This window comes from Cervus canadensis, chromosome 3 (genome assembly GCF_019320065.1).
Source record: "Cervus canadensis isolate Bull #8, Minnesota chromosome 3, ASM1932006v1, whole genome shotgun sequence".
NCBI classification, from domain to species: Eukaryota; Metazoa; Chordata; class Mammalia; order Artiodactyla; family Cervidae; genus Cervus; species Cervus canadensis.
In genome coordinates, this window is record NC_057388.1 from 109,748,266 (window position 1) to 109,766,435 (window position 18,170).

The 18,170-nt window shown below is 51.4% G+C and overlaps 1 protein-coding gene across 5 annotated transcripts in view; it reads left to right on the top strand.

Moving 5' to 3' along the window:
- Positions 1–18,170, top strand: part of RNF32 (ring finger protein 32) — a 46,374-nt gene that overhangs the window by 25,249 nt on the left and 2,955 nt on the right. For 4 of the 5 annotated variants that reach the window (XM_043463982.1, XM_043463985.1, XM_043463986.1 and 1 more), the window contains 2 exons: positions 8,959–9,126; positions 9,722–10,516. The exons of the other annotated variant lie outside the window; for it this stretch is intronic. In XM_043463982.1, the coding sequence (XP_043319917.1) occupies positions 8,959–9,126; positions 9,722–9,943 (390 nt within the window). In that variant the 3' untranslated portion in view covers positions 9,944–10,516. Of the gene's footprint in view, positions 1–8,958; positions 9,127–9,721; positions 10,517–18,170 lie in introns of those variants that run through there. 5 annotated transcript variants of the gene reach the window in all.

Genomic DNA, 18,170 nt, shown 5'->3' on the forward strand with positions numbered 1-18,170 from the left:
TATTATCTCCACCCGAGCTAAAAGTCCGGGCCATTGTTTAGAAAGCGAGGTGAGGGGTCTGTCAGATGCTGCGGTTGACTTTAGGGACAGCCGCTCCCAGCCCCGCCCCCGGGAGGGTGCTCTGACTTTTTTTTTTTTTCATTCCATCTCGCCAAACAGCATAATGGTCTTCACGTTTGCTCAGCCCTTTTGACTTCCTTTATCACATAGAGATGGCAAACATTCTGTTGCTAACTTGAAGTGGCTCCAAGCAGCAAGACGGGAGGACATTAAACCAGTAAAAGCTTATCAACGGATTCATTGATACGCTGTAAATTCCAGGCGTTTCACTTTGCTTTTGAGGGAGGCCGTAAGTCAAACACATTAGTAAGCAATTGCTGACATCAAGATGGATGCTCAGAGGGGCCCCTGGGCAGGCCGAGTTCACCTGGGCACTTCTGTGAGCCCGTCTTCTTTACTCTTTAGCCGGGATGTACTTGTAAATGACCAGTGATTGCTCTCCGTATCAGTTACCTGAATCTGTAACTGTTTAATTTATCAAATATATGAAATGTGAGGCTTAGAAAGAGAAATAGAAGAAGATACTCATTTTTAATGGAAAATTTTATGTATTTTGTATGCTTCTGTAGAATTAATATTAACCACTAGTTTGAAAACTAGAAGCCGATGGTCTTCCTGTGTGTGTGTTCCTGCCTTTCCAACCACTAAAGGCCTCTGACCCACGTGACAGTGAGGGGCTTAAGAGGAGCAGAAGGATGCTGCTCAGGCAGGAATCTGACATGTAAGAAATATTTAATAATAGCTACACTTCGGACATGGCCCTGACCCGGCCACAAGATAGTCAGTATCCATTTGCTAATTTAACTTTTTTTAGGATATTATTCTTGCTAACTTTTCAATACTCAAAGCACAAGAATGAAGCCAGTCGCGCCAGCTCACTTTTCGAACTGTGCCATAAGTGCATACTGAAGGATTTTCGGTATGTTTATCAACAAGCTAAAGCCAATGTTATAAGCCAAATACTGAGGCTTTATTGAATCTCGGCACTGGAAGTTTCTTCAGAATCCTCGCGCGCGGACAGTGTCCTCTTTTCAGCCCCCACGAGGAGACCGCCCTGCACTCCGCAGAAGGTGAACCCTGGGGGCCTGTGGGCCTTCATTCCTCACCTGTTGCAAATTCCAAGGCGACAGTTTTGTTGAATGCCAAGGGCCTCACCGAGATGGAGCGGAGCAGCCGAGAGATAAGAAATACACACAGGAAGAAGGAAGGAGCCCCGGCCGGTGACAAGTGTCATCGGAAGGAGCCAAGAGAGCCCTCTGGGCGGCCAGGCCGAGCGCTAGCGGAGCGCAGGGCCGGGGAAGTGCGGCGGGCAGCGGGCGGAGGGAGCGGGGCTGGCCGGGGCAGAGGCCGAGCAGGAAGGCGGCGAGGAGACGCTGCCAAGAGGCCGGAGGAGGAGAGCCGGGGTCAGAGGCGGAGTGCGCGGTGGGCCGCCCCTCCCGCCTTCCTGCTGAGCCCGGCGCCCAGCTGGTCAAGGATCAACGTGGCCCCTCTGCCCGCTGGGCCAGGACCGGCTCCTCCGGGGCCTTCTGGGCTTTCCCCCCTCAGCTGCAAAAGCTAACCGGCAGGGCGAGGGCACAGTGCTTTAGCTTAGGTTAAATAACCTGCACTTTTTCAATTTTTAAAATATTTATTTTTTATTGAAGGATAATTGCCTCACAGAATTTTGCTGTTTTCTGTCACACCTCAACGTGAATCAGCCGTAGGTATATATACATCCCCTCCCTTTTGGACCTCCCTCCCATCTCCCTCCCACCCCACGCCTCTAGCTTGACAGGAGCCCCTGTTTGAGTTTCCTGAGCCACAGAGCATATCCCCGTTGGCTATCTATTTTACATATGGTAATATAAGTTTCCGTGTTATTCTCTCCGTACCTCTCACCCTCTCCTCCCCTCTCCCCATGTCCATAAGTCTATTCTGTATGTCTGTTTCTCCATTGTTGCCCTGGAAATAAATTCTTCAGTACCATTTTTCTAGATTCCGTATATATGCATTAGAATAAGATATTTATCTTTCTCTTTCTGACTCACTTCACTCTGCAGAATAGGTTCTAGGTCACTCTGCAGAATAGGTTCTAGGTCATCCACCTCATTAGAACTGACTCAAATGCATTCCTTTTTATGACTGGGTAATATTCCATTGTGTACGTGTACCACTACTTCTTTATCCATTCATCTGTTGATGGGCATCTAGGTTGCTTCCATGTTCTAGCTATTGTAAATAGTGATGCAATGAACGATGGGATCCATGTGTCTCTTTCAATTTTGGTTTCCTCAGGGTATATGCCTAGGAGTGGGATTGCTGAGTCATATGGTGGTTTTATTCCTACTTTTTTAAGGAATCTCCATACCGTCTTCCATAGTGGCTGTATCAGTTTACATTCCCACTAACAGTGCAAGAGTGTTCCCTTTTCTCCACACCCTCTCCAGCATTTATTGTTTGTAGACTTTTTGATGATGGCCATTCTGACCAGTGTGAGGTGATATCTTACTGTAGTTTTGATTTGCATTTCTCTAATGAGTAATGTTGAGCATCTTTTCATGTGTTAGCCATCTGCATGTCTTCTTTGGAGAAATGTATGTTTAGGTCTTTTTCCCACTTTTTGATTGGGTTGTTTTTCTGGTATTGAGTTGTATGAGCTGCTTGTATATTTTGGAAATTAATCCTTTGTCAGTTGTTTCGTTTGCTGTTATTTTCTCCCATTCTGAGCGTTGTCTTTTCACCTTGCTTATAATTTCCTTTCCTATGCAAAAGCTTTTAAGTTTAATCAGGTCCCACTTGTCTACTTTTGTTTTTATTTCCATTACTCTAAGAGGTGGGTCATAGAGGATCTTGCTTTTATTTATGTCATCAAGTGTTCTGCCTCTGTTTTCCTCTCAGAGTTTTATAGTTTCTGGTCTGAAAGAGATGGGAATACCAGACCACCTGACCTGCCTCTTGAGAAACCTCTATGCAGGTCAGGAAGCAACAGTTAGAACTGAACATGGAACAACAGACTGGTTCCAAATAGGAAAAGGAGTATGTTAAGGCTGTATATTGTCACCCTGCTTATTTAACTTATATGCAAAGTACATCATGAGAAACGCTGGGCTGGAGGAAGCACAAGCTGGAATCAAGATTGCCAGGAGAAATATCAATAACCTCAGATATGCAGATGACACCATCCTTATGGCAGAAGGTGAAGAAGAACTAAAGAGCCTCACGATGAAGGTGAAAGAGGAAAGTGAAAAAGTTGGCTTAAAGCTCAACATTCAGAAAACTAAGATCATGGTATCCAGTCCCATCACTTCATGGCAAATAGATGGGGAAACAGTGGAAACAGTGGCTGACTTTATTTTTCTGGGCTCCAAAATCACTGCAGATGGTGATTGCAGTCATGAAATTAAAAGACACTTACTCCTAGGAAGGAAAGTTATGACCAACCTAGACAGCATATTGAAAAGCAAAGACATTACTTTGACATTACATTGTCAAAGTCCGTCTAGTCAAGGCTATGGTTTTTCCAGTGGTCATGTATGGATGTGAGAGTTGGACTATAAAGAAAGTTGAGGACCAAAGAATTGATGCTTTTGAACTGTGGTGCTGGAGAAGACTCTTGAGAGTCCCTTGGACTGCAAGGAGATCCAACCAGTCCATCCTAAAGGAGATCAGTCCTGGGTGTTCATTGGAAGGACTGATGCTGAAGCTCCAACACTTTGGCCACCTGATGCGAAGAGCTGACTCACTGGAAAAGACCCTGATGCTGGGAAAGACTGAGGGCAGAAGGAGAAGGGGACGACAGAGGATGAGATTGTTGGATGGCATCACCATCATGGTGATGGACATGGGTTTGGGTGAACTCCAGGAGTTGGTGATGGACAGGGAGGCCTGGCGTGCTATGGTTCATGGGGTTGCAAAGAGTCGGACACGACTGAGTGACTGAACTGGAACTGGTCTTACATTTAGGTCTTTAATCCATTTTGAGTTTATCTTTGTGTATGGTGTTAAGGGGTGCTCTAATTTCATTCTTTTTCATGTAGCTGTCCAGTTTTCCCAGCACCATTTATTGAAGAGACTGTCTTTGCCCCATTGTATATTCTTGCTTCCTTTGTCAAAAATAAGGTACCCATAGGTGCATGGATTTATCTCTGGGGTTTCTATTTTGTTCCGTTGGTCTATATTTCTGTCTTTGTGCCAGTACCACACTGTCTTGATGACTGCAGCTTTGCAGTATAATCTGAAGTCAGGCAGGTTGATTCCTCCAGCTCCATTCTTCTTTCTCAAGACTGCTTTGGCTATTCGGGGTCTTTTGTGTTTCCATATGAATTGTGAAACTTTTTGTTCTAGTTCTGTGAAAAATGCCACTGGTAATTTGATAGGAATCACAATGAATCTGTGGATTGAGCTTGGTAGTATAGTCATTTTCACAATATTGTTTCTTCCTACCAGGAACACAGAATATCTCTCCATCTGTTTATGTTTCTTTGATTTCTTTCATTAGTGTCTTACAATTTTCTGTGTACAGTTCTTTTGTCTCCTTAGGTAAGTTTATTCCTAGATATTTAATTCTTTTTGTTGCAGTGGTGAATGGGATTGATTCCTTAATTTCTCTTTCTGATTTTTCATTGTTAGTATATAGAAATGCAAGGGATTTTTGTGTATTGATTTTGTATCCTGCACCTTTGCTAAATTCACTGATTAGTACTAGTCAAATTTATTTTTTAACTAGAGGAAAACTGCTTTACAATGTGGTGTTGGTTTCTGCTGTCCAATGACGCCAACCAGCCGCAATTACACAGAGACACTGTCCCTCATGAGCCCCTCTCCCCTCCGGGTGTCACAGAGCCAGGCGGGGCTCCCTGTGCTAGACGGCAGCCTCTCACCAGGTCTCTGTGTTCATCTGCATTTTAAGTCTCCGCCGACCCCTGCAGATAAAGGGATGGCTATTTTTCTCATTTGTGAAATGCTTCCTATTCAGGATGAGGAAGGAATTGTGCCCATTAACAAGTGTGAGAGCGATGTCAGGTGAGCCATGCACCCGCGTCCACACTGACCCTGCCCTCCGCGCCCAGAACTGGGTTCCAGCTGGGGGGCTGTGCCACAGACCCGACATCACCGGGAGCGCCCCCCGGCCAGGTGCCTCCCCCCAGGCCCACGGCTACCTCTGGGCGCGTCCTGCCTTCCTGGAGGGGAGACACAATACATCAGGTGTTCTGTTGGAAACATCACCAATGTCCACCAGTTGTGTCCTGGAGAAAAGCCTGGAGAGGTAAAGGGGTGGGAGTGACTTCGGCCGTCCCAGAGCTCCTGGCTGCATCCGCAAAGCCGCCACGGCCATTTCTTCAGCAAGTGCTTCTCTGGCGCCTCAGGGCCAGCGCGCAGAGCGGCTCGCAGACAGACACACAGACGGGGACACACGGGGGGGACAGCCCCGAGCCGGCAGAGAGGATGGAGGCGGCGCCACCGCAGTGCTGGAGGCAGGCGGGGGACACCGAGGACGTCCTCACAGGCCCCTGGGACCAGCGTGCACGGCTGTTCCGGACACACCGGCTCTGTTTTCATCTCAAGCCGTGAGAGCTCACACGACACGAGGACAGGTGTGGGTTCTTGCCGTCCCCCGGATGTGTGTGTAGGAAGCGTGACACAGATGTCTCGGCACACACGCATGATGATATACACACACATGTAAGAAAATAGAAATGCCCGTGGCCTCCACACTTACCCTGTCGCTCCCTGAAGTGACCCTTGAGAGCTCAGGAAGGTACCGCACACTTGAAGCTGGGTGGTCACGTCTCAGGGAAGGGGAGGGAAGTGAGAGTCGCTCAGTCGTGTCCGACTCTTGGCGACCCCGTGGACTATACTGTCCATGGAATTCTCCAGGCCAGAATACTGGAGTGCGTAACCATTCCCTTCCCCAGGGGATCTTCCCAACCCAGGGATCAAACCCAGGTCTTCAGCATTGCAGGGGGATTCTTCACCAGCTGAGCCACAAGGGAAGCCCAAGAATATTGGAGTGGGTAGCCTACCCCTTCTCTAGTGGATCTTCCTGACCCAGGAATTGAACTGGGGTCTCCTGCATTGCAGGTGGATTCTTTACCAGCTGAGCTACGAGGGAAGCCCCACGTCTCAGGGAGTGATGACTGCATCGGTGTTAAACAACTTTGAATCCTAAACCTTAATCGGGCAGCTTCTACGAGAGCTCAGTGAGCCTCAGTCCCCTTGCCCCGGGGGCTGTTAGAACGCGGACGGCTGCCTCCAGCGGCAGTGCTGACCCCGGAGGGCTGGGGCGGCGGGAGTCGGCGCTGCTAGCAGCTCCCTGGCGAGGCGGATGCCGCTGGTGGCACGGCCTCCTCTGGAAGAAGGCTGCGGTGCCCCCGCCCCAGCGGTGGGACACCCCGGCACTGCTGTCCCTGCCGGCTGCACTTCTGCTGAGAACTAATGTGAGAGCGAACGGGATCCCAGAGACTGTGAGGTCTGCACTGGCGGGGGGTTAATGCTGGAGGAAGACGCGATCTCACCTTTCAGGTCTATACGGAGAATCTCTCACGCTGCACGAAAAGGCAACTTAGAGAAAACCTGATCTATAAAACATTCACTGGAAGGCAGCAGTACATGTATTTCCAAGGAATCCTTCCTTTTATAAAGTATAGGGACCTCTTCTACTTTTAATAATAGAGATTATCAGGCATTTGAAAGGCTCAGGAACAGAGGAAATGAAGCCTTGCCAGTTGGAGCCATGAGCTTGGATCCAGCTGCCAGCTGGATAATTAGTCGGCGAGAAATGGAACTGGACTCCAAAATGGAAAAGCATCTTTGTCCAGGCCTCGGACGCGGCTGAGAAACCAGTGCCTGCTAGACCCCAAGACGCAGGCGCCTGGATTCAAACCCCGCGGGCCCCCGGCCGCTTCACAGGCGGCCTTCCCCTGACACCCGGGGCCCGCCCTGTAAGCCCCGGGGACCAAGGCCTGGGAGGGCCACTCCCCACAGCCCTGCCCCCATCCTGCCCCGGCTCGAGGCTTCCTGCAGAATGGACGGGAGGTGGAAGGGGCCCCCGGGCCCGCGAAGGCACCTTCTGATGGAGGTGAGGGACACAGACACTGCGTAAAAACACACGCACGGACACGCTGCACGCACGCGGTGTCCCGTAGGCCAGAATACTTGACACTGGGGACATCCTCTGGGCCCAAGGAGAATGTGTTCCACACATCACACACCTAAAGGACCACGAGGCCAAACTGTCTCGAGGAAGGAGGACATAGCTCATGCTGCTTTGCAGTGAGCCAGCGTTAGCCCTCAGTGCCGCGAAAAGGTGCAGACAAGGGGACTGCATGCCTGAGTCCACACGCCTCCCACGTGATCTCGGCCCGTAGCGTTTTACAAACCGCTTATACCAAATGCGCCCTGCAAACACGCGCACGCTCAGAGCTGTCGCCCTCAGCAGACGACAGCATTCCAGGCCGCAGCCCACCACGATTACCGTTACCTCCTTTGCCCTGAGAGCAGAGTGCTTTTCTAGATCTCTTTGTACCAAATGCAGACCTTCATAAAGAGGACCGAGCCTGGGGGAATGTTCAGTCAGTTCAGTGCAGTTCAGTCGCTCAGTCGTGTCTGACTCTTTGTGACCCCATGAATCACAGCACGCCAGGCCTCCCTGTCCATCACCAACTCCTGGAGTTTACTCAAACTCATGCCCATCGAGTTGGTGATGCCATCCAGCCATCTCATCCTCTGTCGTCCCCTTCTCCTCCTGCCCCCAATCCCTCCCAGCATCAGAGTCTTTTCCAATGAGTCAAGTCTTTGCATGAGGTGGCCAAAGTAGTGGGGTTTCAGCTTCAGCATCAGTCCTTCCACTGATCACCCAGGGCTGATCTCCTTTAGGATGGACTGGTTGGCTCTCCTTGCAGTCCAAGGGACTCTCAAGAGTCTTCTCCAACACCACAGTTCAAAAGCATCAATTCTTCAGCACTCAGCTTTCTTCACAGTCCAACTCTCACATCCATACATGACCACTGGAAAAACCATAGCCTTGACCAGATGGACCTTTGTTGGCAAAGTAATGTCTCTGCTTTTTAATCTGCTCTCTAGGTTGGTCATAACTTTCCTTCCAAGGAGTAAGTGTCTTTTAATTTCATGGTTGCAATCACCATCTGCAGTGATTTTGGAGCCCAAAAAAATAAAGTCTGACACTGCTTCCACTGTTTCCCTATCTATTTCCCATGAAGTGATGGAATGTTAGAGACTATTTGAGGACAGTGCCTTCAAAGCAAAACAAAAGTTTGTGATAAACTGTGATAAGCCGCCTCCATATTTAGGCTAGCAGTGAAATTGGGATTGTTAGGTAAATCCTAAAAATGCGTTCTGTAGCATGGAGACACACGATCGTCCATAAACTGATTACCTCAGCTTTTTTTTTTTTTTTTAGCTCTTTAGGCAACAGGGGTGGGTTCAAAATGAGGATTTTAGAGCTCAGAGAGAAAGGCAGGATGAGTAACCAACTCAAAAGGGAGGAGATGGTCTTTCTCTTGGATTCCCTTTCTGGAAATGTTCACGCTGAAAGGACGGTTCCTGACCTGCAGCCGCAGGGGACGATGCTGCGGAGCCTGGGGACGTGCGTGCCGGGCGTCCCTCGTGACAGCCTGGCTGGGCCGGGGGCAGCGCTGCCCAGGGGCCGGGCCTGTGAGGCTCTGGGGGCACTGCCGGCGCAGGATGACCGTCTGACCCACTGTCCCCGGCTCTGGTCCCTCCTCCTCGCAACTCCTCACCAGCGCGCTCCCTGCCACCAAGCAAGGCTTGCCAGCAGCTGCCCCCTCCTGAAATCTCCGCCCAGGCCCTTTGGGCTGGCGAGTGTAAGGGCAGCTGGGGGAGGCGGTGGGGACCCAGGGGCGCTGCCCAGTGCGGCTCACGGCGGGCATGGGCGCTCAGTTCACAGAAATCAGCCGGCGCCTGCTCTGCTCCTACCACACCGACATCGACACGCTCTTCTGCGAGGTGGACTGCTGCCTGGCCGTCAACCGCAGCGTCCTGCAGCAGCTGGAGGAGCGGTGTGGCCGCGAGCTCTCCGAAGAGGAGTGGGGCGAGATCCAGACCCAGGTAGGCGCGGCCAGCCTGTGGGGGCGGAGGGCCGGGCACCGCGGAGAGGGGCCTGACATGTGTGTCCGTCCCCAGGGGGGCCCGGGACCCTCCTCGCCCACTCTGGGGTGAGGCCAAGGGCCCTGGGTGTGAGATTCTGCCGAGCGCCGAGGCCTCCCCACGTGCCCCCTCCCGCCCCCACCCGTGCTTCCTGCCATTCTCAGCCTGCCCGCCCCTTCCATCTGAGGACAGAGACTCCAAACCCAACAGAGGAAATGCTTACTTAGAAATCACAAAAATGATAAAACGCATAAAGAAGTTTAGCGGCTACATAGTGTCAGAAACTGCTTAGTTAAAAGAAAGTCTGTCACTAAGATTCAGCCTTTTATAAACTGTTTGTGTTTCGAAGTGGGTTATCCCACGTGGGTTGCAGTCCCTTCCATTTCTCGCAGGAACAGCAGAGCACATACATAATTAGCGTTGTTTTAACCCAGGATGAAACGTCTCCATGTTTAGAAGACCCATGTCCGTGGGTGCCCGGTTCTCACTTGAACTGGGGACACCGCCGGCCGCGGCGTGACCGGCACGTGTGACCGCCCGCCCCGCTGTGTTGCAGGCCCTGCACCGGGAGGCCCCCGACTGCCCCATCTGCCTCACCGCGCTGGCTGCCGGCGGCCCCGCGCCCGCGCCGCGGGAGACGGTCCTGCTGTCCTGCTCACACATGTTCCACCACGCGTGTCTGTGCGCCCTGGAGGAGTTCTCCCTGGGGGAGAGCACGCCTTTCCACGCGTGTCCTCTCTGCCGCTCCTGCTATCAGAAGAGAGTTCTTGAATGTTGAGTTCACAGGAAAAAAATTGTATAATTCAGGGGGAAAGTGTTAACCTTATTGTTGGTAGCTGTACGTTAGGGAAGCTGACAATATTTTGAAAGCTGACAAACTCATCCAATTCTAGTCTTTATAAAGAGAAAACTTCAAATTCATGAGTTGAGTCAGCTGAAGTGAGGAACGGATTAAAAACTTCTATCTCAGAGGCTCTACAAGTTTGCTGATTAGCTCGGCTTCTGGTTGGTTGGCTGGGCTACTCCTGAGAGTAGAGCGACCCCCTCCCTACCACTCCCCAGCGGTGCTGATGGCCCCTGAGAGTAGAGTGACCCCCTCCCTACCACTCCCCCGGCGGTGCTGACGGCACCGGCGGGCCTGCCGGGGACTCACCAGCACACCGTCTCCCCAGGCCCACCCTACAGCTGCAGCTCGTGACCCACCGCAGACGGAACCCAAACCTCTTAGAGCGTCCAAAGGGCCTCTGCCACTCTAATGCTTGCTTTGTACTCGTTGCTTTCTCTCTATGGGATAAGTTACTGTTGACTCCAGCACTTTGAATATGTAAACCCAAGATATAAAAATAAGATACTCAGTGGTTTCAACATCAGTTCAATCACTCAGTCGTGTCTGACTCTTTGCGACCCCCTGGACTGCACCACACCAGTCTTCCCTGTCCTTCACCTTCTCCCGAGCTTGCTCAAACTCATGTCCTTTGAGTCAGTGATGCCATCCAACCATCTCATCCTCTGTCATCCCCTTCTCCTCCTGTCTTCAATCTTTCCCAGCATCAGGGTCTTTTCCAGTGAGTCCGTTCTTCTCATCAGATGGCCAAAGTATTGGAAGCTTCAGTGCAGCTCAGTCCTTCCAATGAACACCCAGGACTGATCTCCTTTAGGATGGACTGGTTGGATCTCCTTGCTCTTCAAGGGACTCTCAAGAGTCTTCTCCAACACCACAGTTCAAAAGCATCAATTCTTCAGCACTCAGCTTTCTTTATAGTCCAACTCTCACATCCATACATGACTACTGGAAAAACCATAGCCTTGACTAGATGGACCTTTGTTGGCAAAGTAATGTCTCTGCTTTTTAATATGCTGTCTAGGTTGGTCAGGGCTTTTCTGATGTTTCAACATCAGAAAACAGCACATCAAGTATTAATAACTCAGAGCTACATGTTCATGGCTCACACGTAAAGAAATCCACGGAATCTTCCTGGGAGCCTGGTCATTCACAAGCACTGACCACGGGGTCCTGGCAAGGTGCCCCAGCTGCTGCGACAGAAGAGGCCCCAGATGTTAGGGGCGGACAAAGCGGCCTGTTCCTCAGAACTTGCCCGCCCATCAGCAGCAGGTGAGGGGCTGAGGAGCTGCCCTCAGTGGCTCCCGGATCTCGGCCCCTCTGCCTGGAGTCTCCAGTGAACCCTCCTCACCTGTGCTAAGGAAGGGCAGGTAGACTTTTAATTAAAATTTCTTTACTTCTTTATTTGGGTCTTAGTTGTGGCTTGCAGGATCTTCATCGTGGTGCCAGGGCCCCACTGCGTGTGGGATCTTAGTTCCCAGACCAGGGATCGAACCTGCACCCCCTGCATTGGAAGGCGGGTTCCTACCCGCCCTGGGCCATAGGGACGTCCTGCAGGCAGGCTTTGCGGCCACCGTGGGGCCCCTGGCAGGTCAGTGCAGCCACAACTAACAGCAGGCAAGGGGCCAGCGAGCCAGGCCAGGAGGCGGGGACAGACAGGTGGCCGAGGCCAGCTGCATGCCTGTCAAGGTGCACGACAGCCCCAGTGTCACCTGGGAAGGAGCCCCACCATGCCTGTTCCTGTTCATTTCTCATCCCATCTGGGGTGTTTTCTTAACATAAAGCCCATGCACATACGCACCTTAATGAGCACATCCACATATCCTGGGGTACGTTCACTTTGCAGCAGTGGAGAGTCCCACGAAAGAATCTGGAGCCTGACTTGGAGATGGTTTAAACGGTGAGCAGACACTCGTTGGACCATTAAGAAGGCTGCGCACAGAAGAATTGATGCTTTTGAACTGTGTGTTGGAGAAGACTCTCGAGAGTCCTTTGGACTGCAAGATCAAACCAGACCATCCTAAAGGAGATCAGTCCTGAATATTCATTGGAAGGACTGATGCTGAAGCTGAAGCTCCAATACTTTGGCCACCTGATGTGAAGAACTGACTCATTGGAAAAGACCCGGATGCTGGGAAAGACTGAAGGTGGGAGGAGAAGCGGACAGAGGATGAGATGGTTCGATGGCATCACTGACTCAGTGGACATGGGTTTGCACAAGCTCTGGGACATGGTGAAGGACAGGGAAGCCTGGCGTGCTGTGGTCCATGGGGTTGCAAAGAGTCAGCCACGGCTGAGCGACTGAACAGCAACAACAAACACGGTCGTGAGACAGCTGAGGAAGGCTGGCTCCTGGACACAGCCCGCCCCCAACCACTTCCTGCCAGTGGCCCCTCCAGGAGAGCACAGCCTGCTGAGGAGGAAGGCCTGGCCAGTCTGATGCCCAGACCCACGCCCAGAGCCTGCAGGGGGCACCCAGGGGCGCCCAGGCACTTGGCGAGTGCGGGAGGCCACTCAGGGCCAGCGTGACCGCGTCCTGGGCACGACGGTGGGGCGCTGCTGCCCACACCCGGCGACCCTGCCCGCTTCCAGAGCCCGCCTCTCACACTGGCCCTCTGACTCCATGAGTTGTGCAGATCCTTCCAGGAACCTCTTCCTGCCTATCGCTCTCTGCAGCCCCGCGCTCTGCCGACACAGGCAGCAGATCCGCAGGACGGTCATCGGCGCGGGAAGCCTGGGCTGGGCCGCCACTGGAGGTAGCACAGTGAAAACCCCGTGAGGGCCTCGGGGCGCGTCTCGCTTGGCCGAGACAGTTGATGGCAGATCAGGAGACTTTCTTACTGAAAAGCTCCCGGAACATCATGCCCAGCAAAGGCTCCAGAGGCCACGCTTACAGGACAGGAAGACGTGCATCACAGTGGGGTGGCCGCTTCTCTGGGAAGACAACATGTTCTCAGGTCAAGCCACAGACACCACGTAGACGTTTATACGATGGCATTGCAGTCTCTCTGGGTCTCCTTTGAAAACTGCTCACTGAGGAAGAAAGAGCGGTGGCCCAAAGAAGCGTGAGTTTGGTCGAGGACTCACTTGTGATGCTGCCTAAATCCATAGATAACCCCTAAGTTTTGTTTTACCTGTCCAGGGTGCTGGGTATTTGGTTTCTTCTCATTTTAGTAGTAAATTCCAGTTTTGTTTCATTTGATATATATATATGTCATTTTGAAATAATCTAGACTTACAAAGAGTTGTAACAATTCCCATGGAGCCTTTGCCCAGCTTCCCCTCATGTTAACATGCCTTAGTAAAACTGTCAAAACCAGAAAACTAGCATTGAAACAATAGTGTTAACTGACCTAAAGATTTGATCCAGCATCTCTGGGATGTCTTGTGAACAAGAATATTCTTTGCCAACAAGAATGCTAATGTCTAAAACAGTGCATCCTCCACGCTCTAAGCCAGGCGTATGTAGTGACGTCACCATGCCGTGTGGCGGAGACAGAGGAGAATGAGTCCCTGACCAGGGCCCGAGAAGTGAGGGGGACGTCTGAGTATCTGTAACTCAAAACACAAGGCTGGTGTTCAGTCCACGAAAAGAGGCGCGTATCCTTCACAACGGTGTGAGAAGTACTAATTAGAGCTTTGGGTTACAGAGTTCAGACCTCAGCCCGATTCTTAAGGACACTGGGTTTATGGAGAAGGCTCTGAGATCACAGACTGTTCCCTGTACGATTTGTCATAGCCCACAGCAGTCTCGTGGGGAAACAAAGCTGATGGGCGGGAGCCGCGTTTGGGGCTCAGAGCAGGCTGACAGTGGTGGCCTGCGTGCCCGAGGGGTGGCCCTCTCTCCTCGGGAGCCCCCGGAGGGCGGGCAGGCAGGTGTGCCCCCAACAGGCACCCAGGTCCTGCAACTGTTCCTCTTGAGGGTAAGTTCACTCTTGGAAGTGGCTTGGAGTCCCAGGGGTAACGCCCCATCACGTCCACGGTGCTTCTCCTGGTAGACCCGCTTCTTTGCAGCCATCTTCTCAGGGCCCCCCACACCACACGGTTTTTCGTTTGCCCCTGAACTGCATGGGGCCAGGGACATGGTCGCCTGTGGGAAGCCACACTCGTGTTGCTCGGCACGTAGGAGAGCGGTGTGTGGCAAGTGACAGCCTCGGTACAACCACGATCACATTCCTCTCCTCAAAAGAAATGCGGGAAAAGGATGACTGATTCCCGCAAACGAAGCCTTCAATGTGCTTATGTTTGGGCTTCCCTGGTGGTGCCGTCACTAAGAATCTGCCTGCCAACGCAGGGGACACAGGTTCAATCCCTGGGCCAGGAAGATCCCACATGCCTTGGGGCAGCTAAGCCTGTGCTCATCAGTGACTGAGCCTGGGCCCTAGAGTCCGGGAGCTCCAACCACTGAAGCCCGTGCTCCACGAGAGACGCCTGCACATGGCAGAGAAGAGCAGTCCCCGCCCGCAGCAGCCAGAGAAAAGCCAGTGCAGGCAAAAATCAACAAAATTTTCAAAACCGTAGGTCGGTTTGAGGAAATGGAAGTGTGCTGGGATTGATTTACATGGTGGTGTGTGCAGAACCCTGAGAATATACTCAACCACAGGCCCTAAGCCGTCACTAGTATCACCGGTGCTAAAGCCCATCCTCCCTGACCTACCTGCAGTCTCGGCCACCACCAGAAATGTAACCTCGACCCACTGGTCTGGAGTCTCCCGGTCCTCACCAGGTGGTCTGCCGTGTGGGCCCCCTCTACCCACCAGAGAGGAAGAGGCAGTCTGCACAATGGCATCCTTGCCGTTGCCTTCCCAAAAGATGCCTTGGCTTAACAATGCTCCTTCCTCTTCTTTGGCTAATCCCCCTTGTCCTGCCCCCTCCCTATAAACAAACACCTTCCACCTTGTAAAACCCCTGCATGCTCCCTCTAGCCGCAGAACGAGATGCTGCCCGAATCATAAACCACCTAATCAAGCCTTCAGATCCCTGGATTTACTTGAATTTTGGTTTTGAACACTAACCACCAATGGACTGTACACCGTGAGAGTGAGTTTTATGGTGTGTGGTCAGGCCCCCCAAGATGGCCATCCTCTTGCTCTCAGTCCATTCCCTGCTGGCCCGGTCCTTGCCTCACCTGCAGTCTACTCACCTACACCCTTCCCTCTTCCTCACAGAGCCTGACCAGTTACTGCCGGCACGCCTGCCCGCCAGCCACAGCTACTGAGCACCCTAAGCTTCTGATCAGAGGGGCTCCTTTGTGTTCCTGTTTTCCTGATCCCAGCCAGCCTGATGTCCCCCGTAACTGACGTCCACCCCCGTCACTGATACTGCCCGCCCCCCCCCCCCCAGGGCCAACCTGTAACTGACCCACATCCCCCTGTAACTGACACGCACCCCCACCCTCCACCCGGCGGCCTGAAGAGTCACTCCAGGAGCTTGCTTCAGAGGTAAGATCTCTGGTCCAACAAACCCCTGAGGTCTCTGTTGCCACCGCCAGCCTCTTTCTTTAGTCCTGTGATGGGGCAGTTTACAGGGCCTGCAGGCCTGTGGGGTGCAGCCTGACATGCGGTATGCGAGGTACATCTCAATGAAAGGAGTTGGGGCAAAATTCGGTAAATATTTTAAAAACTCTTAAGAGTAGGGAAGTCCTAAGTATGATAGCAAAAAATTCATGGGAAATTGTAAAGTTTAACTACTTCAAAATTTTAGATTTCCATATAGCAGAAAACAATGTGAACAAGATAAAAAAAAAAACAGGAAAAATATTTATGACAACAAAAAGATTTACTACTGTAATAGATTTTATAAAAGAATAAGGATAAGAGATAGTAAAAGTGGGCTAAGTATTTTTAATAACCCATATAAGCAAAAATATGAATAGTGGACTGGTGTTGAAGCTGAACCTCCAATACTCTGGCCAACTGATGTGAAGAACTGACTCATTGGAAAAGACCCTGATGCTGGCAGGCGAAGGGGACGACAGAGGGTGAGATGGTTGGAAGGCATCACTGACCTGATGGACCTGAGTTTGAGCCAGCTCCGGGAGTTGGTGATGGACAGGGAGGCCTGGCGTGCTGCAGTCCGTGGGGTCGCAGAGTCGGACATGACTGAACGACTCAACTGAACTGAAAAATTCTTTTTAAAGTTCCCCCACTGGTTACTAAAAATGCAAGAAAAAACACATTTTGCCCATCAGGTTGTCATTGACTTAAAAGACTGGCAAAATCCAGGGTTAGCTAAATGCACACGTCCCAGACATGCTGCTGATACGTCTTTCTGGAAGTAGTTTGCTGTGTGCATCGTCTTTGAACACTTTCATTTTAGGAATATGTGACATTGTGACTTACAATAAGAATACACATATGGTCTTCCTCCATTTCTGGCACAGAGCTCTAAAGACCCTTGGAATTTCCTAAGTGATAAGAGGATAAGAGTGTCTTTTGATATTCATAACAAGTCCCTTTCAACCACACCTGGGCTTATGTGAATGAAGTGACTTTTTTATTTAATTCAAGTGAAGCTGATTTACAAAATTGTGTTCGTTACACGTGTGTAGCACAGTGATTTGGTTATTCATATGTGTGTGTGTGTGTGTGTGTGTGTGTATGTATTTATCTACATTCTTTTTTTCCAGTTCTTTCCCATTGCATCAGTAGCTTGTCAAAAGATATTGCATATACTTCCCTGTGATATATGGTAAATCCTTGCTGTTTATCTACTCTATATACAGTAGTATGCATCTGTTAATCCCACACTCCTAATTTATCCCCCACCCTTCCCTTTTGGTAACCGTCAGTCTCTTGTCTATGTCTGAACTTGCTTGTTTCATAAATAAGTTAATGTGTCCTACTCTTCAGCATCCACGTGTAAGTGGTGCCATATTTGTCTCTCTGACTGACCTCACTCAGTATGGTAGTCTCTAGGCCCATCCATACTGCTGCAAATGGCATTATTTCATTCTTTAGGGGCTTCCCTGGTGGCTCAGATGATAATCTGCCTGCCGTGCAGGAGATCCGGGTTTGGTCCCTGCGTTGGGAAGATCCCCTGGAGGAGGGCCTGGTAACCCACTCCGGTGTTCTTGCCTGGAGAACCGCAGGACAGAGGAGCCTGGGGGCTAGTCCGTGGGGTGGCAGAGTTGGCGATGAGTGACAGTCACTTCAGCACCCCCGTGTGCAGCACCACATCTTCTTTATCACTCCGCTGCTGATGCACATGTAGGCTGTCTCCATGACTGGCTATTGTAAATAGCGCTGCCACGAATACTGCGATGCGTGTAACTTTTCCCACTGGAGTTTTCTCCAACCAGCCCAGGAGTGGGGTTGTTGGGCCTTACGGCAGCTCCAGCTTTTGTGTCTGTTCATGGTGGCTGCCAATTCACATTCCCACCGACAGTGCAGGAGGGTTGGGGTGACTTTTGTAGACTCCCCAAGGATCGCCAGGGGAACCAACCCTGGGATTAGGGCCTGAGCTGTCAGCCCCACCCTCGTGACCTCTGGGGAGGGAACAGGGGCTGGAGCTGAGCTCATCACCAGCCGGCAGTCATTTAATCCATCAGGCCTGTAGGGCAGAGCCTCCTCCACACAAACCGCCACCTGAAGGCATCCTGAGAGCTTCTGTGACCACCGGAGGATCTGGGAGGGTCCTTTCCTTTATGGGAAGCAGGTCATCCAGTGAATGAACTGCTGCCCAGCGTCCTGCAAGCAGCTCTGGAAGGGGCTGGACTGGAGGAGGGGTCTTGGGCTCTGTTGTGGAGCAGGCTGGGCAGAACGTGACGGCTTCTGGGCTCAGGATGTGCATCTGAAGTGGGGGTGGGCAGGCAGGCAGTGAGACAGCCCCTCGCGTGTGGGGCTGCACTAAACTGTAGGACAGCCAAGCAGTTATCCACAGAGAGAGCTGGAGAAATGCTGGTGAGCAAAAAACCCACACCAGTGGCCAGAAGTGAGATAGAGGACAGAGGAAGAGGAGATTTTCATTACCGCCTCCTAAAGGGAGCAGAGCAGTGCACTGAGGCATGTGTAGGAAGCTAGTCATTAGATTTTATGGCAGTTAGAAACTGGAGATATGCTGGACACGGATCCATATGGAGCTGATTAAGATATGGCCCCCACACATCAAGAGGACTATATAGACATCCCAAGGAATGATGTAAACCTACGTGTTGGTAGGAAAA